Source organism: Eucyclogobius newberryi, unplaced genomic scaffold (assembly GCF_026437365.1).
Source record: "Eucyclogobius newberryi isolate DKJ021-1_F unplaced genomic scaffold, fEucNew1.0.hap1 SCAF_21, whole genome shotgun sequence".
Classification (NCBI taxonomy): Eukaryota; Metazoa; Chordata; class Actinopteri; order Gobiiformes; family Gobiidae; genus Eucyclogobius; species Eucyclogobius newberryi.
Window position 1 is genome coordinate 12,895,000 of NW_027315846.1, and position 20,798 is coordinate 12,915,797.

General features: G+C 39.7%; 3 protein-coding genes across 5 annotated transcripts; 1 reads left to right on the forward strand and 2 right to left on the reverse strand.

Moving 5' to 3' along the window:
* Positions 1-163: 163 nt before the first annotated feature.
* ahi1 (Abelson helper integration site 1) lies at positions 164-9,103 on the forward strand. 3 transcript variants are annotated; one of them, XM_072457489.1, is made up of 26 exons: positions 164-307; positions 417-532; positions 684-1,234; positions 1,393-1,484; positions 1,871-2,066; positions 2,629-2,821; positions 2,901-2,999; positions 3,148-3,333; positions 3,412-3,564; positions 3,676-3,808; positions 3,876-3,999; positions 4,260-4,489; positions 4,788-4,894; positions 4,973-5,091; positions 5,396-5,526; positions 5,596-5,736; positions 6,275-6,471; positions 6,536-6,581; positions 6,657-6,709; positions 7,226-7,343; positions 7,584-7,642; positions 7,722-7,787; positions 7,896-8,058; positions 8,254-8,342; positions 8,463-8,551; positions 8,858-9,103. In XM_072457489.1, the coding sequence occupies exons 1-26, from the start codon at positions 298-300 to the stop codon at positions 9,033-9,035; spliced, it is 3,639 nt and encodes a 1,212-aa protein (XP_072313590.1). In that variant the 5' UTR covers positions 164-297; the 3' UTR covers positions 9,036-9,103. The 3 variants fall into 3 exon arrangements, with proteins under 3 accessions (XP_072313590.1, XP_072313591.1, XP_072313592.1); XM_072457490.1 differs by having other exon boundaries at positions 1,877-2,066; XM_072457491.1 differs by lacking the exon at positions 8,463-8,551 and having other exon boundaries at positions 8,858-8,952.
* Positions 9,104-9,693: 590 nt separating this feature from the next.
* slc18b1 (solute carrier family 18 member B1) lies at positions 9,694-15,097 on the reverse strand. The gene is made up of 14 exons (XM_072458044.1): positions 14,787-15,097; positions 14,535-14,677; positions 13,863-13,958; positions 13,710-13,783; positions 13,248-13,395; positions 12,727-12,883; positions 12,373-12,509; positions 12,194-12,295; positions 12,021-12,112; positions 11,470-11,565; positions 11,288-11,362; positions 10,909-11,002; positions 10,212-10,261; positions 9,694-10,141 (listed from the first exon to the last, which is right to left on the reverse strand). Exons 1-14 carry the CDS (start codon positions 14,815-14,817, stop codon positions 10,090-10,092), a joined length of 1,347 nt encoding a protein of 448 aa, XP_072314145.1. The 5' UTR covers positions 14,818-15,097; the 3' UTR covers positions 9,694-10,089.
* A 3,021-nt stretch (positions 15,098-18,118) lies between these two features.
* Positions 18,119-19,267, reverse strand: LOC140370651 (uncharacterized). Its single transcript, XM_072457849.1, has one exon. The coding sequence runs from the start codon at positions 19,221-19,223 to the stop codon at positions 18,165-18,167; it is 1,059 nt and encodes a 352-aa protein (XP_072313950.1). The 5' UTR covers positions 19,224-19,267; the 3' UTR covers positions 18,119-18,164.
* Positions 19,268-20,798: the final 1,531 nt, after the last annotated feature.

Genomic DNA, 20,798 nt, shown 5'->3' on the forward strand with positions numbered 1-20,798 from the left:
GTTAGCTTAGCAAGCTAACTGCTTACTGTAGCGTAATGCTACGTTATTCATTAACGTTAGTTAGAGCAACCTTGTTAGCTCTGCTCCATTCAGTCTGAAAATACAGTTTTGGGGTTTAAAATGAAATCATATTTCTTGGGTAAAAGTGTTCATACTGCGTTGTTTGTAATTATTTGGGTCACGAAAGAAATCCTTTGCAAGCTGTAAACAATAAGCAGATTTTCTATTTTTAGAAGCAATGCTCTGGCTTGACAACTGACCGCACTGGGATCAGAATAAGAGTCATGGTACATAAAGATGCCAACAGGTAATGTTTATTTAGCTATAATATGGTAGCAACCCAATTGCTAATTTTATAGTGCGCTAAACTGAACAATTTTTGTCTTTCGCATTAATTCCCCCATATTATTTTACAGGTGAGCGTGATGACCGGGCAAACACCCGAGAAAGATTTAATGAAGTCTTGAAAAAATATACAGAGGGAGATAAACAGAAAAAGAAGAAAAGGGACAAAGCACAAGATGATATTGCAGTATGTTTTAACATTTTATTTGTATAGCTTAACACTAACTTTTTACAGTATTTACATAATGCTTACTTCTGTCTACTATGGAAATAATACCATATAATTACTTGAATTACTTACTATTACTTATTACTTTTTATTTACTGTGCTATTTCAGCTTCAGACTCTAAAGAAGAACCTCAACCTCGACAAGGACACAGACCAAGATGATACTATCCTCCAAAACACGTATGATCTGGAGCAGGGCAGCCCCCGCTTCACAAAGAACAAACGCAGAGAAAAGGAATCCTCAGAGAAAGTCAATGTCAACAACAGCTTAAACGAAGAGGAGACTCTGAGTTCAAAAGTCAAGAAGAAAAGCAAAAAAGAAAATAGAAGCCTGCCTACACTTCCTTCAGCGGATGACAATATCAAGGAGGTTTCCAAATTTGAGATCATTTCAGAGACTGATAATGTGTCTGCAGTTAAGGAGCCGAAACGAAAAAGTAAGAAGGGGAAAGCCAGAGAGGACAAACACGACATAGAAGGGAGTCATGTGGAGGATTCAGAGGACAAACTGTTGCTCGATTATCAGCAGCAGATTGCACAGGAGGAGGAACGGACAAAAGCTGAGGACGAAAGCAGCGCCGTCTCTCAAAATGTAACGCTTAATAATGATGTCGGGAAGAAGAAAAAGAAGAAGTTAAAATCTGCAGAGACTGATGTGGGGTAAATGTATACATGTATTTTATAGCTTTATAATATGAGCTTAGAGGGAAGTGTCAGTTAATGTCTTGTCATTCATTGGTATCATCTCAATTAAACACTGTTACATTACAAAATATACACATGATTTTTTTAAACTTTGAGATATTTTTTCCCTTCAGGGGTCAAGAGGAACATACCGACCCAAACCAAACGGAAAATGAAGTCGAGTCTAAAGAAAAAAAGAAGAAGAAGAAGAAGAAGAAAAAACATGGTACTGTGAATTAAAGTCACTTCTTTGGAGGAGGGTGCGCCGCTTGCTTTTCTCCATGCAGATGTTATTGCTTTGGAGATGGTATTGAACTTATTTAGCCCATGGAGACTTATTTACATAAATTTACATGTCAGATCTGTGGAGAGGTGGAGTACAAATACATGTTATCAAGTAATTTCAACAACAAAAACACCTGTAATTGAATAAATGCAAGATATACGTTTAATGAAAATCTTTGCAACATTCCAGACAAAGCAATAACATCTCCATGAAGACGAGCAGGTGGTGGTTGACCCTTCACCACAGTTGTCTAGAGCACCCTTTTGTATTAGTTTTCCTGTGCAGAGTCAATACAGTTGTTATTTTGTTCTATTTTCATTGTGTAGTTACAGAAGTTACAGAAGAGAATGAAGTTGAAGCCACAGAAGAGCCACAGAGAGCAGCCTTTGATGACAGTCTTGTCCTGGGACTCTACGTCCACCGCTCAGACCGCCTTAAAACGGACCTGCTCATCTCACACCCCATGGTCAAGGTCCATGTAGTCGATGAAATCACAGGGCAGTATGTGAAGAAGGAGGACTGGTAAGAATCCATGTGGCCTTTTATCTTATTTCTTCGTATTACATTAAAGGTGCACTATGTCACTTTTCTGGCGGTGGTGAGGGATGTGTCGTCCATTAGCTGCTTGTCTGCTGTCTCCATGGAGATGTTATTACTTAACCTGGACTGTTCCACAATATAGCAAAGGGCTGCACGATTTGGAAAGATATCTACCGGTAATTGTGATTATTCTGATTGAAAGATTGAAATATAGTAGATCTATGTTGTTTTATGTGTGCCTTGTTTGTGGACAAAATTATGGAACTTGAAAGAATGTAGCCTTTACAATTTGCTAATTACGTCAATTAAAATAGAAATTTCGATTTGATTTTGATGCGTGCAGTTGTCTTTCCACAAATCTGTTACCTGCTCCTCAACGTGATAGATATGTTTAATGCCATACTGTGGAACATTACAGGTAGAGGAGTAACATCTCCATGGAGACAATATGGTGGCACCTTTAATACTGTAGTGTAATACTACGGTAACTAATATTGCGTGATAGTAATGTTTGACTTTCTATATTATTGTTGTTTTTTTACAGTCATCGCCCAGTCTCTTCATTTTATGAAAGTGAGAGTGTAGATCATATTCTGCCCATCATGACTCAACCATTCGACTTCAAGAAAAACAAGTCCGTCATCCCCGAGTGGCAGGAACAAATCATCTTCAATGAACGCTTTGGTTGGTTTGTGGAAAACAAAGAGGAAAGCCCCAGAGTCTTACTTTTCTTTGAAGTGAGTAGCATTTCATTTACAAAAGCAACAGTATTTTTATATTGTATAAGACTTAAAATCTCGATTGTGTTTCTTTTAGATCTTGGATTTCATGAGCATGGAGGAGGCAGCGAGAGCCAATGTTGATGTGGACAAACATGAGCGAGGATTTAGAAAGATTGCATGGGCTTTCTTGAAGGTATTTGAATTGGAAATATATACTTATACATCTATTCAGCTTCCTGTTTATCGGTTTATCGGGGTGCTATCTTTTGAGGAAATGTATATGTTCCAAAAATATATGTTGCTATGTGGCCCCAATTACATTTGCGTGGTTGTTTTTTAAGCTTGTCGGAACAAACGGCGTCTTGAACGTGGACAGTAAGCTTCGCCTCCAACTTTTCTGCCCTCCGGTCCGGGCCAAAAGACAACCGAAAACCATTGAGGTGGTCGAGTGGTGGAGGAAGTACCCGAGACACAAATATCCCTCTACACTATATGTTACGGTGAAAGGGATCAAACTACCTGAACACGTACGTTGTATATTCATTTATTTTTCCAGGGAAACCTTTTGAAAGTGTTTCCACATTTCTTCTGTTTCTGTATTCCAGGTGGACCCGAGCATGCGTTCAATGATGGCACTGCAAGAGGAGCGAGGCAGCACTACGTACAGTGAGCTCCAAAATGAAGTGACCAGGAAAAGCGTTTCTCAGCCGCTGGACGACAAACCATCGATCTTCAGGTGGAGTCGGCTCCCTGGCCAGGTCTGTAACGTGATCATGTATTTATATAACACAGGCCATTGGATTTGAAAATATGGTTTACCGCCAATTCTGTTTTCATGTTTAACGTATGTAGTGTTTCGCTTTGTACAGGTTTGCAGGATTCCCAATAAGTCGATGTTGGCGTTCCGTGGCGGTCAGATGGGCTGCTTCACTCTGCTCTTCTCCAACGCGGGGACGATACTGGCGGCCGCTTGTGCCGACAGAGACGCATTCCCCGTTGTCGGTCAGTGACGCTCCAGCTAACGTTAATATAAATGTACAATCTTGTTGACAAATGTCTACTCCCACAGTGTATGAGATCCCTTCTGGTAGAGTTTTGGCTGCCTTCAGTGGACATCTTAAAATAGTGTATGATCTCTGCTGGTCCAGAGATGACAGAAGACTTTTGTCAGCTTCTTCTGATGGAACTGTCAGGTCAGAAATGATTCAGCAGCATTTTCAAACCCACTTTTGTATGTATGGGAATTAATAGAACAGCAGAGAGTTACATTTATCATTAATTGTTATAATATAATAGTAATAGTAATAGTAGTAATATAATTGTGATATCTGGGCAATATTGTATTTTCTTTATAATCTTTCATTTGACAAAAAAATGCCATCCCTGGTTTATTTCTTGTCCACTAGGGGGAGTAAGTGTTCTTTCTAATACCCTGTTCATTTATGTGTGGCAGAGAATGGGACATTGAAGGACTGTCCGTAAACGCGCAGAAGGTGCTCCCTCACCCCTCGTTCGTGTACAGTGCCCAGTACCACCCGTCTGCCCAGAGCCTAGTGGTCACTGGGGGGTATGACAGTGTCGTCCGCGTCTGGAGACTCGACGTAGAAGATGTGAACGGGCAACTTCTGCAGGAGTTTGAAGGACACTCCAGCTTCATCAACACCATTTGTTTTGACTCAGAAGGTGTTGTACTTTTACTCCCCTGTCAAGTGTAATATTGAAGTACCTGTCTCATGTAGAGCCATTACTCTTTGGCAAAATATCCAACTTCAACTTTGAGCATCAAACCTATCCCTTGCTGTCAATAAACCAAGGAGCCATAATTAACAAATATACAATGGCATTCACTAAATATGTTGTATAATCATCAGTAATGTCATTGATTTCCTGCATCTGTTTTAATCGCATTTAATTATTTAAATGATGTGTGTACTGATTTTCTTCTATCATTAATTGCCTGTACTTCACTTGACTTTATTAGGAGGGAGAATGTTCTCTGCAGACAATGCTGGCACAATTATTGTTTGGCAAAGTTGGGTGAATGACAGCTCGCATCGACAGCCATGTCAAAACTGGTGCATAGAGAGGGTAAGTAACACTTATATTTATCAAATACAGTGTATTGTTAAGTTTAATACTTTTTACTTTTGTTGTTGTTGTTTACAGAAATTAGATGAGGCAGATCTCCGAGCTGTTCCCATCAACAAGCTGCAACTCCATCCAAACGGACGCTGTCTGCTGATCCACGCCAAAGACAGTGTCCTGAGGATGATTGATCTGAGAATGTAATTATAACCAGGAAATGAATGACTAAAACATGTGTTAAAAAATGTATTTAAAAAGAAAAACACTGTGCAACAATAATAATTATACATTTTACATCTTAAAATACGAGAGTCTGGAACTCTCATTTAGTGTTCCCTGTATAAACATAGATGAATAATAAAATATGAATAGTATTTGAATATAAAGACTGCTGAATGTTGAACTACGGTAATCATAATTTTATGTAGCCACTTGTTAGGAGCATTTATATTTTGTGAGTTTCAGATTTAGTACCAAATGCAGATTTGATTTTTGTCCTTTCAGATTGGCTGTAAAGAAATACACTGGCGTCACTAACTACAAAGAGAGGATCTACAGCACTTTCACGCCGTGTGGTAACTTCATTCTCTCCGGGAGTGAGGACGGCATGGCGTATGTCTGGAACACTGACACTGGTGCGCACCGCAGCTTTTGTATCTCTTAAATGGCCTTGTTTCTCATTATGACTGCTGTACATATCACAGGAGACCAGGTGGCAGTGTACTCGGAGCTCTGTTACCCCACTGCCCTCCACGGAGTGTCCTTCCATCCTCATGAAAACATGGTGGCCTTCTGCGCCTTTGGACAGAGCCAGCCCATCCACGTGTACATCTACGACCGCAAAAGTATTTATATTTAAGATCTTCACAGTCTGTCATGATCTTATGGAATACTGTAGATTACAATGTATATGTGCAAATATTTAAGTGGTAGTTCAGAAAGTCATTTATACTTGTCATTGGCTTTACTAATCTGCATAGATATTTGATGTTTAGATAAGATTGCATTATAAACATTTCACTTTTAATTGTATTATTTAAAGTATTGACTGTTTGTGAGTAAACTTAAAAGTCTATACATAACTGAAATCACTTTATTATTCTTTACTATTCTCCTGTAGCCAGCGCCATAGATTTTTCCCAAAACATTTACCGTACAAAAAGTGCTTTGCCATAAGGCCCACAAACAAGAGATGATCAAATTCTAGTATGAAATATAACTGCAGAATTTTAAATAACAAGAAATATAAATCTTTTTAAAACACACACATTCCTCCTTCATTTAAGTTAGTCAAACGTCAGATACTAAACTGTATATGTACCGTATATGCGCAGTGTGAAGTCGATAGAGGTGAACTGTGCGTACGCTTCTGTTTTTCTACAGTTTCTCAGCTGGAGGTGCACAACATTAGGGGAATGAGCCGAGCGACTTCAGTGGACCCCAGGACTGTGAGAAGCACCCCGGACTCTGCACTGCACCCGGACACGCCCGCCTCCTCCTCCGCCCTGGACCAGTTCGCTCAATCCACCAGACTAGCCCTGAGGATGCAGAGTGTCCAAGAGCAACTGGACTCAGTGCTGGTCAGTCACACTCACTTTAGACAAGTCGATATATGTTCAACAATAACTCTTAAGATGTTTTCAGGAACCACATCAGAGGTCCTCCACATCTGGATTGTTTTTTGAACAAGGTAAAAATGATTCAGCCCGGTGCAGGAACAAACTCATCTTCAACAATTATAGTAATTTTTGTCTGTTTCTTGTAGACAGAAAAGGCTTTACTCACACAGGAAGGAGCTTGACAATGGAGTCTGGGATGGTCAGTGTCTCTGTTTGATCTATAATGTATTTATATATACATGTATACTTTATTTTATATTTCATCCGTACTGTTTAGCGTTCTATAACAAGATTTGGTTTGAATTACTCAGTCAGTGTGTAATATAACCTTTTATTTTTGCAGTAAATATTAAGACGTTTTGAAAGTTTAACAATGACTCTTAAGATTTTTAAATCCATTGCAAGGCTTACAAATTAACTTTTGTCTAAAATAACAACAAAATGTATTTATCTGGGATATAAAATAATTTGTTGCATGATTGTGTCAGCATGGAGCAATATTTTTCTGTTTAATTGCTCTTCTATTTCCATTTCTACAACACCTCTGATGCACTGAGGACAAACTGAGCACTGGGCATCATAGAAAAAATGCCCGATTTCTGGAAAAAAACTCAAATTTAGCTTTTGGAGTCAATATATCACCCGTCCTAAACTAGTATACAGTATATATGTCGTGAATGTTATGATACAAAATCCACATTCTTTCTTTCATTAGCTGGGATTAAACAGCCCGTTACCTCCTCCCTCGCTCCTGTCCCCTCACTCTAAGCTGCAGCTCTCGGGGGCCCTGAGCGGACAGCTTATCCCACAGGCAGCTCTGAGCACACACAACCGTGAGTAACATGTTCCCTTTAACCGAATGTGCTGCCAACATCCCAGGCCATAATATTTCTGTGTATTAGTCCAGCACACTGGCTCTAAAAGTACACTGTGGCAATCCGGGCAATCCTTAAGCATGTTTACTGTGCAGAGGGATCAAGACGGACCTCTTACAGTTTTTACTTGTGTTCGTAAGTTTAAGTGTTAGTGAAGACTATCTCTGGAAAACCTTTGCACTTACCGTCTTATTTCAGGTGGATTTACTCCCGTGGGCCAGCGCCTGAGTGGAGCATCTTCATTCAGACTGCCAAGGGTAAGAAAGATGTTATATATATATAAAGATTAATTCGTAAAACTCCATGTGATGTCATTTTCTCTCCCTCTTTTTTCAGGCATTGCGTGATAGTGTGTCTTCAGCAATTCTTGGTACTACAGATGCTTCTCAAGTTGAACAAGTGGTAATTAAGCCTCACTCTTCGTAAATAACTAAACAACAAGAAAGCAAACGCCATTTTGTTACCTCCATCTTCTCAGTTTCAAATAGAGGTTTTCTGTAACGTTTTCAGGTTGTCGCTCTCTACGACTACAAAGCCAATCGATCAGACGAGCTGACGATACACAGAGGGGATGTGATCCAGGTGCTTTATAAGGACAATGAGAACTGGTGGTTTGGACAAGTCTCCAACGGGCAGCAGGGATACTTCCTAGCTTCATATGTGGTGGACGAGAGTAAGTACGTTACACACTGCACAACATATGAAATTCAACTGTTAAAAGCATTAGATTTCACAGTTTTATGTTTTTTAGCACCTATTTTGTTTGCATTTGTTTGTTCTGGCTTGTTCAAACGTCAACCTAGCCTGGTTTTGTCCTGGTTTGATCCTTTTATGTTCTATGTAAGCTGTCAAAATTGTTTTATGTCAGGTGACTACAGCGAAGATGCATCAAAGAGAGCACAAGAGGCTCACGCTGCTTTGTCTGAAGGAACAGCGGATCGCTCCACACCCACACGAGTAAGCGGGAGCAGTCGGGGCTTTTGCTAACTAAACCCTCTTCTGTCATTTCCTCGGGTTGTATAATCGGGTCCTATAAACTTGGTGATGGTGGACTTTTTCTCCCTTCACAACTTTAAGGTGTCGGCTGCCATTAGTTCTTCTGGGGAGCTCAGGTTTCTCTCTGAGCCAACTCTTTCAGACACAGAGCCGGAGCTGATTAATGCCAAGTGAGTGACTATTATAGACCTTTTATTCATATTTATTTATTTATCTGAAACTGGACTGAAATGTTTGTTACTGGATTGAAAGAGCATCACAGATCCTCAAAAGGAAAACCTAGATAATTGTCAGAATGAAAGGAAGCTATAAAGGGGAAACTGGGTATTGTATTTAACATTATGCAGCAAAATATCACAATTATGTGATGTAAGATTCAAGTGGGACACCAGACTTTGCAAAGTACAAAATGATCCATGTAGAGCTAGTTCTTGGCTTATGAACTAATACTACTGTGTGTATGTTGTTTTATACAGAAGTAAAAGAAAAAAGAAGTTGAAAAAGCCTGGATTGTCGGTGTCGTCTCGGGGGACGTTTTCCGATGCGGATGTGGCAGGTCCCAGCACCAGCACGAGGACAGTCCGGACTTTAGACAGACCACTGCCAAAGAGACCCAATGGAAAGACTAATGATGCCTTTGAGCCTGACCCCTGAACTCAAATGGACTTTTGTTATATGAAGTGTATATATTAAGTGAAAAACACTAAACTATTTTGTATTCATTTTTGTTTACACGTTTATGTTGTATATATGATCTTTTTATATTGTAAACTAGATAATTGTACTTATGTACAGTTTCTAATTCTTTAGACAGAATTAAGAATGGCATATGGTAATATAGTTATTTTAGATAAATAGTTTTACTGCATCCACAGAAATTATAGAAACATTTGAGTTTTTGAAATACGTTCACTCTGAATATTTTAAATATAATGTGCAGGTTTTATCACATTTAAACATGCCTTACATTATAATCTGACTACACATTTAATTCCATCTTTCTCAACATTGAGTTTGTACCTCAACACATGCACAAAAAAGAATAATCAGATAACTTAATAATTAGATTTTTGGTGTTTATCTACACAGAAAAATCTGACTGACAACTGTCAGTCAATAAATAGATCTTTAGAGAAACTGTTATTTTAAAGGCAAGGAATCGATTTTAAAATAACTCAAATCTTTAAAAAGATTTTAGTTGCCACATTAGTTTTCCCCTGTTTTGCAAAATGATCCGCGTCAAAACCTGAACAATCGGGAAGAAATCAGCTGGAACTGTCAATAACCTTTGTTAAATACCAGTTTTATTATTTTGAACCTCTCAAAGATTAAATACATAAATAGGAGTGGTGTTATTTAACTACAATACAATAACAAAGACATACACTTTGTCCTAATCATCTGTTCTGTGGAGTCATGTGATGCTGCTGCTTTAACAGAAGGCACGATTGTGAAAGAAGCTTCTCTCTGTCATTCATTCTGCCAAATTATCTCCTCCAAAGTTCCCACAAGTTATCTTTAATATCCAATATAATCTCTATTGCATTAGGCAGTGCTTGTGTGAATGTCTCAAACTAACAATGAAAAAGTAGAACATGTCTTTCCAACTTCCCATTTTCATGGACACCGGACTCCAGAAGATCAGCAGCTGTGTCTCTGCAACAGTAACAAATACTTTCTTTGACGTTGTATCTTCATATTTTACGCTTCATGGATTCAGAAGTGGAGTGGTTTCTTCTTCTGTTGGTTCACTCGGTGCCCTTGATGAAATTTATATTAGACAAAGATTATCGCAAATGTGAACAAGCCAAGTGTAGTGTTAATGATTACCTTTGTGGTGGTTGTTTGTGAAAGATGTAGTGTAGACCGAGCAGAAAGGCCTAAGGGCACAAAAACTAGTTATTATGTACAAGCCTTTCTTCTCCATATAATAGTATCACATGCTTTTTAGGCAGGTTTATGTGTGGAGCATTTGTACAAAAGGAAATTCAAAGTGCTTCGAATAACAGGAATTAAAATCACAAAGACATGACAGAAATCACAGTTTAAGACATAAAAGAGAAGAGTGCAAAGAAAATCATTTCAGCCAAACTAAATTAGATTAAGATTTGGTTTGTGTTTAAATAATTGGTCATGTCAAAATTTACACTAAACACTAAATTGTGAAATCAAGGTTTATTATGAAACAAGTTTACTCCTGACTTTTTTTTATCAGCAGAGACTTCAGCATGAAATGGACTAAGACATCAAATTAGGCCAATAGAGAGCGAGGCTACAAAGAAGGCTAGAAAAGAAATACCAAGTTAATTGATTGTCAAAATGTATAAAAAAAAAGTTCTAATACATACTAAACAAAATAGACTTGATATTAATAAAAATGTTATATATATATATATATATATATATATATATATATATTTTTTTTTTTTTTTTTTTTTTTTATGTAATGTTTTTAATTTTTTGGCTGTATGGCCCAGTCCTAATACAAATTACAACATCCATTCTACAAAAATGTAAAGGTACTTACAGCAAAAAATGCCAGTCCTCCTTGTATCAATGCTGCCCACTCAAAGCTCAAGTTCTGTGTAATAAGACCGCCGACTATAGGTCCATAAAACATGCTGAAAATAGAGATGATATTTACTTTCAACAAGACAAACAAGTTCCATTTTGATTTTAATAATTCATCTTCAAATAAACTGAAATTATCTTCCACTTTGAGCAGTTTTCATTAGAAACTACTGAAAACTATGGATAAAATGTACTAAAAACAAAACAAACTAACTCAACCCACATAGCAGATTGTCAACTTTTTCATAACTGATATTGCTATTTATATTTAACAGGTTTTGGACGGTGACAGCATTACGTTTTTCTTTATTTTCTATTGCATTTCTGATCCTTACCCAAAGGACCAAACAGCTCCGAACAAGCCGGACACCATTCCCAGTGTGCTCAGGCCTTCCTCAAATCCTTCCTCACTTGAAGAACAGACACAGTGTTAGTTTGAGGCCTGCCGTGTGTCCTCCTGGAGCTCAGATGTCCTCCAGGCCGTGAATGTAGCAGGAGAACACGTGAAGGCACTCACTACACGCATGTGATGATCTCTGGGAACGTGGGGAGAGCGGTCATGCCCAGAGAAAACCCAATTACACCCAGCATGACAACCAGCAGCCACAGCGGCCTACACATGGGAAACAGGGAGAAAGCAACGCCGTAACATTACAATATTGGTCTGTCCCATTATGAGTGATGAGAGAGCGAGACAGAGCTTCACAAGTCCTTTACTAGTACAGAAATATTGCCGTTATGTTATGTTATGGCGGCAACTCCCTCAAAAAGGTAATAAATAGTTTGATTGATTTAATCCTTTACTGCTTGATACTGTTATTTATTCTTAAAACACTATACAGCATTTTCTTATGGTTGAATTGTCAAATATCCTGAAGATCCTGAAAAACAAGTTGAAACATATGAATATCGTTAAAATGGCATGGTTTTTTCCACGCCCTTTGGGGATGCCTTGAGCGTACCCTGAAACTTCGTTGTGTACAGTTTGAACAGTGGCAGTTAGTCACAGTGTTGACCTTTTCAGTTGACACCGAGACGCAAACAAACAAAACAATATTTGCTTCTCACCCATTAATGTTCAGAAACGGCGCAGGACCGAGCAAACAGAAGCCGAGTGCCGTGGCGAGGCCTCCTGACACCATGAACCAACTCCTGGTCGCCTGCCGTCCAGAAAAAAGACAAATTCAAGATTATTTTGGGTTTGACAAACTTCACATTATGACTATGCAGCGTCTACTCGCAGGATATTTATCAGTGAAATAGCCCATCACTGGAGACGCCAGACAGTAAGGCAAGGACAAACCAAGCATGATGAGCCCGACATAGCCTGGGGAGAGATTAAACTGGGACAATGGCAACAAACGGCGATTATTTATTTGTGTTTTGAGCGAGCGTACAACTAAAATGTGTTGAAAAGTACCTTTTCGATAGCAAAGAGTGACAATGTGGCATCCAGGAAGCCCAAGCCTGCACTTAATGTGAATATGACATAACTGATGAGGAGTATTTTTACATTGGTCAGAAGACGGAAGAACGAGTCTTTGGACGGATCTGCCTCTGTAGAAAAATGAACAATGAGGTGAAGTGTATGTAAAAAGAAGAAATGACAGCTTAAAACGTGGACCTCTTTTCTTGACGAGGTTCGTTTCTAAGGCCAAGATCTGGATTGTTGTTTATTAGTCTCACAATAAGACCTACGATATTCAGCGAGTTTGTATCATTCGTACAGAACACCAGACATTTTCAGAGGACTGTAGATTGTCAAAGTACTTACCAATAGTGGGCAAGACAAAAATGTTGAAGGGGACCATGATTAAGAGGAAACAGCCAAGAAGCATGAATGGGACTTCGTATCCAAAAGATTGATAAAACCATCCCCCAACTGGAGGTCCCAGGATCAGCCCGAGGCCAGTGAAGATCTCTAAACTACCCTGAAATATAGAAGATTAATTTGGAAATATTACAACTAGTTTTACTTCTTGTGGCAGTTCGGACATGTGGGTTATTGATTAAATACAAATAATCCTGCAATTCGCTGCCATAAAGAAGGAGCACATTTCATTTGCGACGCAGAAACGAAATGCGGAAGAAGAATTAAATGCGTAACATCTGCCATTTCAAATAGATAAAAACCAAGATTTTTTTCATAGTGGAATTTGTTCCCATCAAATAATTTTTCTATTTTTGTCTATTGCAGTCATAAGCAACGCAAAACAACAGCTTCGGCCGCCTGTCTCGCTCGTGATTGAAAAGTCAAAACAACATACCAGCCAGACAAGGGGCGTCTACACTCACCAAAACAGTCGCCACATTGTTGGGGAAGATTTTTGCTGTTAGTGCAAAAGAAGAGGTCATGGCGGCAGCGAAGCCCAAAGCGTCGATGGAGCGCACTATGAAACACAGGGCAATGAAAGTAGGGCCTGCAGGTGCGCGGTCCAGTAATCTGAAAGAGAGAAGACAAACCGCTCTGAAATTCATCAGAAATACAATTTGAAACATACTGAGGTGCACGACATGTAACAATTTGGAATATAGAGGATTATTCAGAGCAAAACCAAGTCACGGAATTTGTGTATTTGAATTGAGGATTATGATTAGTGTTATAATCTTTTTCCAAAGGTTATGACTATAATAATAATGGTTACATGCTGTATTTTTGTAAAGATATATATAGATTTTTTTCACAATAAACTTTCAGCACTTCTTGAGGTAATAAACATATTTCTGATATTTGTTTGGAACTTTTTGAAAACTTACCCAAATATTATGGTGCATCCTGATGACACAAAAAGTCCTGCGATAAGCATAAACTTTGCACCTATTTGGACAATCTGAACGAGACAATCAACATATCAAGCATATTAATGACTTTTTAAAAAATGAAATAATGCAAATGTATCTTTAACTTACAAATTTCCCTAAAATTAACGAACCAATTAAATTACAGACAGCATAGCAGCCAAATATGAGGCCAATGTCTGTTTGACTTGCACCTTTTTTTACAGCCTGGACAGAGAGCAAAAGGATGATTACAACAAAATTACAGTTTGTGTCATAAAAAGAAGAACACACATTATGTTGTGATATAATTTTTGGATTGGTCGTAATTTTAAGCTTAAAATGTATTATAATTCAGCCTCCCTTCACCTTAAGAATATGTCCGTTCTTGTATTTACACACGGACTCACCTGAGGCACAATTTATTAGCTATTATCTGCTAATATCATATTGGAAATTGATGTATTAAAGCTCTAGTATGTAGGCAATATAAATCTGTAGATCATGGACTTTGGACAACTATTACTGTGCTGCTACTGCTTAACAATATTTAGGTGATGTTTTAACATTTTAATGCATACATAATGTACTAAAACGTGCCTGTAAATATTTAGATTGATGTTCCAATCCAGCACAAAACGTGGATGGACCATAAAATTAACCAGAAAAGGGCAGCAATATTACTATACTATTGTTTGGGATGTTTCTGTTCAGTTTATTTTTATCCAGAACTTTTTGCTGTCTTTTTGTTTTACAGTTTAGTCTACTTTTAAATGTCTGCAGTGGTCAGAGTGACATAAATACCTCGTTGGGGAAAAAAGGCCCTAAAATTGAGTAACATATCATAGAGCTGAAGTTGACGGATGCTATGGAGATGAGGGTGAGGATCTGCCGTTTTGTCATCCTCTGGGGCGGCTCTGTAGAAACACTCTGGACAGTAGAAACATCTGGAACAGACCGCACACAAGGCGTAAAAGTTGACCATAATCCATTTTTAAGTGATTCCGTGTGCGGTTAACGTGGAAGTAAAGCATTCACACTGTGGCGATCACTAACCTCTCTGCGGAAATCCATTATCCGCGTCCATGATCGCTCTCCAGATCTCAATATCCGGCAAATGTTGTAGAAAATCAAATAAGCCACATAACTGTGCTCCCGCAACAACTTCTGCGGACTCCTCCGATATAGTTTCCCCAGTGTAAATCCTTCCCTCACGTTGGTGGTCATGTTATTGTGGTCAGTCGGGTCACGCCGCGGGAATTAAAACTGCACGTTTTCCTGTCCGCCTTCAGCGTAAAATCATACGACAACCCTATATATCTCCATTAATTCGCGTTCATGCTTGGTGTATTAGTGGAATCTTAGAACATAACAAGGGCTTTTTTATTCATCGTATGGCTTGAATATTGTTGTATCTTGGCCGAAATAAAGTAGAACAACATCTCAATTTCCGTCGTGTATTTTAATCACAACTTTATCACAGGTACATGCGGAGCATCACTTGCTCGCGAACTGGTAACAACATGCATACTAAAGGCAAGTGCGCCCTCTATTGGGGAGCACTAATAATGACACTCTATTGCACACAATAACACATTCACATTAAGAGGAGCAGAATATAGCACATACAATTCTCTAGTGCAATATACCACATCTCCCCCACCTTTAAGCGAACAACACGTAACTGTAATTTCAAATAATTAACGGTCACAACATAACACTGCAAACACATTTGTAAACAACTCAACATTTGTACTTTCTTTTACTTTAGCGAACAAAATCTTTAAGATGAACAGGTGTACGTTTTTCTCTAGTCGAGCGTCTCACTTCTGACTCAACCTGACTGTCTGGAGCAAGAGGTAATTCTGCAACACTCTCTTGATTAGAAGTAGTCAGTTCTAACATGGATTTGTTTTGTGTCTGCCCTGACTCGAGAGTAGTTTGGGTAACACTTGGAAACAACGGCAAGGTAGATGACTACAACTGAAGCTTTTTCTACAACGGCAAGGTAGGCTCTCTTTCAACAGTTAGCTCCGGATCGGACAATCTAGATCTAACCTGATCTACATGCCTTTTCATCACTTGACGACTTCCAACACTGACGGTATAAGAAAGAGGTCCCGAACAGTCTTGTACCACACCAGGAATCCATTTTGGTCCATAGGAATAATTCCTGATGAGAACGTCATCTCCAGATGAATAGCATCTCGATTTGCTGTGGCTGTCATGAGTTTCTTTTTGTTTCAGTTGTTTTTGTTGAACTTTTGTTTTCATGTCCGGCATAACCAAATCCAGGGCGGATCTCAGTCTGCGTGACATCATCAACTCTGCAGGTGACAAACCTGTTGTGGCGTGAGGTGTAATTCTGTAACCAAACAAGAATCTCGAAAGCCTGGTTTGTATTGTTCCTTCATTCATCTTTTTCATCCCCACTTTGAAGGTTTGAACCGCTCTCTCAGCGAGCCCATTTGAGGACGGGTGAAAGGGAGCAGACCTCACGTGACGAATGCCATTTTGGTTCATGAATGTCTCAAACTCCGCACTTGTGAAGCAGGTCCCGTTGTCGGACACAAGCACTTTGTCTAAGTTTCTCAATTGTCACTTGTGAAGTGCTAGTCTTTGTTGGATAAATGTCCAACCACTTGGAATGAGCATCCACAATCACAAGAAACATTTCTCCAAGGAAAGGTCCCGCGTAGTCCACATGAATCCTTGACCATGGCGACTCAGGCCATTTCCACGGGTGCAATGGTGCTTGAGCTGGTGCTTTTTGGTGAGATTGACACTCATGACATGCCTGAACAGTTTTTTCTACATCCTGGTCCATTCCTGGCCACCACATGTATGATCTTGCCAGACCTTTCATTTTTGTCATTCCGCTGTGAGTTTGATGTAGAAATTTGAGCATGTACTCTCTCCCTTTTGTTGGAATAACAACTTGAGCTCCCCAGAGAACACAGCCGTCTTTTACGCTGAGCTCCATTCTTCTCTGGTGGAAAGGTTTAAGGCCCGGTTCTGTTTCAGCAGGCCAACCCTTCAGGATGTATCCATGGACGTGAGCTAGTATTTCATCACGGCCAGTCCTTCTTTGTCCAGTTGTGAGTATCTTGTCTCGGCAGGTTGCAAAGTGCGCGAGACAAATCCAATCGGTCTCTCACTTCCATCTTCCATGACGTGTGATAGCACTGCTCCTACTCCATACGGTGACGCATCACACGACAGTATCAGCTCTCGATCAGCTGAGTAGTGTACCAGAACATCCGACGTGTTCAGCAAGTCTTTAGAGTTTCGAAAAGCTTGTTCCTGTTCTTTGTTCCATTTCCAACAAACATCATGTCTCAACAGTTCGTGTAACGGAGCCAATCTTGTTGCTAAGTTGGGAAGGAACTTGTTGTAGTAATTTAACAGTCCCAGGAACGATTTCAGCTCTGTGACATTTGTAGGAGCTGGAGCATCTTGGATTGCTTTGACTTTTTTACACACTGGATGTAATCCTTGTGAATCCACTCTGTATCCCAAATACTCCACTTCATCCTGAAGAAAGGTGCACTTATTTCTTCTGAGGCGCAATCCAGCTTCTTTTAGCTTTGTCAGCACAATATCCAGATTCTTTAAGTGATCAGCCTTGTCCACCCCACTGACCAAAATATCATCCAGATAAACCACGACCAGAGGAATCCCACTTAAGAGACTCTCCATGGTCCTTTGGAATATGGCTGGAGCTGACGCCACACCAAATGGTAGTCTGTTATAAGTGAACAGTCCTCTGTGTGTGTTCACCGTGAGGTATTTCTTTGCCTCATCATCCATCAATATCTGTTGATAAGCATGACTCATTTCTAGTTTGGTGAATTGTGTGCCTTTAGCTAGTGCATTGAACAAATCATCCACTCTGGGTATTGGATACTGCTCCAATGAGGAAACAGTGTTTACAGTTAGTTTGTAGTCTCCACATAACCTAACGGTTCCCACTGGTTTCAGGATGGGTACAACAGGCGCGGCCCATTCAGCATATTTCACAGGCGTGATAATTTCCTCTCTTAACAATCTGTCAATTTCCTCATCCACTTTTGCTCTCATTGCATAAGGAATCGATCTTGGACGAAAGAAACGCGGAACAGCATTTTCTTTCACATGAATTGTGGCTTTAGTGCCCTTTAAAGTGCCAAGTTCCTCTTTGAACACTTCTTCGTTCTTACACAGTATTTCTTGTAGCGTTATCTGTTTCTCCAAGTGTAAGTGCTGTACCTGACGAGCCTTATTTTTCGCTTTCACCTCTTTCCAGTCCAACTGAATTTCCTCAAGCCGGCCTCTGCCCAGCAGTGTGGGGCCATCTCCTTTAACAACAACCAACGGCAGTTTAGCTCTTTGCTGATTATATTTGACTTTCACATAAGCAGCTCCCACCACTTTCACTGGGTCTCCGGTGTAAGTCTACAACTTTATTTGCACTGGCTTGATGCGAGGAGTTTCTCCATCTTCCCATGTTGTTTGAAATGTCTTCTCATTCATTACTGTGAGACTGCAGCCTGTATCTATTTCAAAACCAATTCTTTTTTCATTTAGTTTCATGCTCACAATGTACGGCTCAACTTTCCTCAAATGTATTTCACTTATACGTCCCAGTTTGAACTTCATACACTGTAATGCAAAAGGACTGTCTTCTGAGCTGTCAGTGTTGCTATCCTCTTGTTGCTCTTGAACATTATGTGAGCGGTAGCTTGAATTTCTCTGATCCTTTTTTCCAGCATTAAATTTAGCATGTCCCTTCCGTTGTTTACTTTTTGTTCGACAAGCTCTTGCAATATGTCCCACTTTTCCACATGCATGACATTTTTCTTGTTTGAACTTACATTCACCTGGGTTGTGTTGTCCTTTGCAACGATAGCACTCCTGCGTTGTGCTCTTGAACGCTCCACTGCTGTACGAACCCTTGTTTAGTTTGAAGCACCTTGTCACTGCGTTTGGATTCTGGAGGTCCAATGCGTTTTTATTTGCCGTTTCCGAAGCAACTGCAATAGAATACGCTTTTTCACAAGTTAAGTCTATTTCTGCCAGGAGTCGTCGTTGAATGCGATCATCATTGATTCCACACACGATCCTGTCTCTCAACTTTTGCTGTAATGTGTCGCCGTAATTACAGTCCTGTGCCAGCCTCCGCAGCTCGGCCACGTAATCCAACACTGACTCGTTTGGCTTACGACTGCGGGAATCAAACTTGTACCTTTGGACGATTTCACTTGGTTTCGGGTCGAAATGGTTCTTCATCAACAATACCAGTTGCTGATAAGTTTTATCTTTTGGTTTCTCCGGGCTGAGGAGATTCCGCATTAAACTGTACGTAGATGCGCCGACCACACTGAGGAGAATTGCTCTCTGCTTGTCTCCGTTATCAATTTCGTTGGCCTCAAAAAACTGTTCCATTATTTCACAGTATTCTTCCCAGCTTTGATTTTTAGCATCAAACGCTGCTAGAGTGCCAATGGTCGCCATCTTCCATCTTTTTTTTCTTTCGCGTTTCTCTCTCCCCCTTCTTTTTTTTTTTTTTTCAAAAAAAAAAAAATCTTTACCCGTTCAAAGTTCTTTATCCCCGTCGCCAAAAAGATGTTGTATCTTGGCCGAAATAAAGTAGAACAACATCTCAATTTCCGTCGTGTATTTTAATCACAACTTTATCACAGGTACATGCGGAGCATCACTTGCTCGCGAACTGGTAACAACATGCAAACTAAAGGCAAGTGCGCCCTCTATTGGGGAGCACTAATAATGACACTCTATTGCACACAATAACACATTCACATTAAGAGGAGCAGAATATAGCACATACAATTCTCTAGTGCAATATACCACAAATATATTCCCATTATGTATAAATTAATAAATTAAAAATGCACCATGGCGGTAGCGCATTTTACGCACACTTCCGGTAATAATATAAGTCATGTGACATCATTTGCGTTGAACGTTCAAGGGAATTAACCATGGATCTATTACATTATCCCATGGGAATTGATAAATATAAACAATCTTTACATATTTAAAGTAATTACTGGCTTTTGTTGTAGGGTTAGTCTGTTGTGAATTATAAAAGTGTATGCAGTAAATAAAATTAGCTTTGAACAGAATAAATACAAGGCTTATGTCGAGTGTTCACAGCATTGAACTTTTCCCTCCTTTTGTGATGTTACAGCCTTATTTCAAAACTGATTAAGTTCATTATTTGCCTCAAGATTCTACAACCAATACCACATGATGACAACTTGAAAGAAGCAGCGACCTGGAGTGGTTGATCCGTGCTTTTATCTCTACACGTCTTGACTTCTGTAATGCACTGTACACTGTCACGCTTACAGTTAGTTCAAAATTCCGCAGCACTTAACTGGCACACGTTGTAGAGAACAAATTACACCTATTTTATGCTCACTTTATTGGCTCCCCATTCATTTTAGAGTTGATTTTAAAATATTATTGTTTGTTTTTAAAAGCGCTTCACTGGCCCCCGGGTACATTTCAGACCTCATTGTTGCCTGCGCGCTCAAGAGCCAGTTCCAACGTCTTGTCCCAAAAATGGGACTCAAAAGTCCGAGCCTTTTCTGCCCCAAACTTTGGAACACTCTCCCTCCCCACATTAAAGGTTGAATGGACGATTTTTTTTGGCCCAAATCTGAGTCTTATTTCCTCGTGGCGTGGACTGCCGATTAGTCCTGCCACGTATCAATCATAAAACGCACCTACTGCTCCCCGTGCCTAAGCGCATTGATCTATCATAATATAGTTCCCTCAGTGTACGGGACGAAATGAAGACGGAGAAAGACTGTTCGAGCTGACTCAGAAGAAGATGGAAATCTGTGGGAGACGCGATGCGCTCCGTCGCGCTAATAAACAAACGCACGTGTGTGTTGTATCAGTCCGCACGGGGGAGTGCGCATGCGCACTTCCGCCTGCGTTCTCAAATCGCCGAAAAATCGTCCATTGCGCCTTCAAGCCTGCACCTTCAGTTTATGCTTTTAGGCACTTTTATTCACTGGCATTTAACCCGGCATGAGAATTGTGTGGTCCACTGACCGT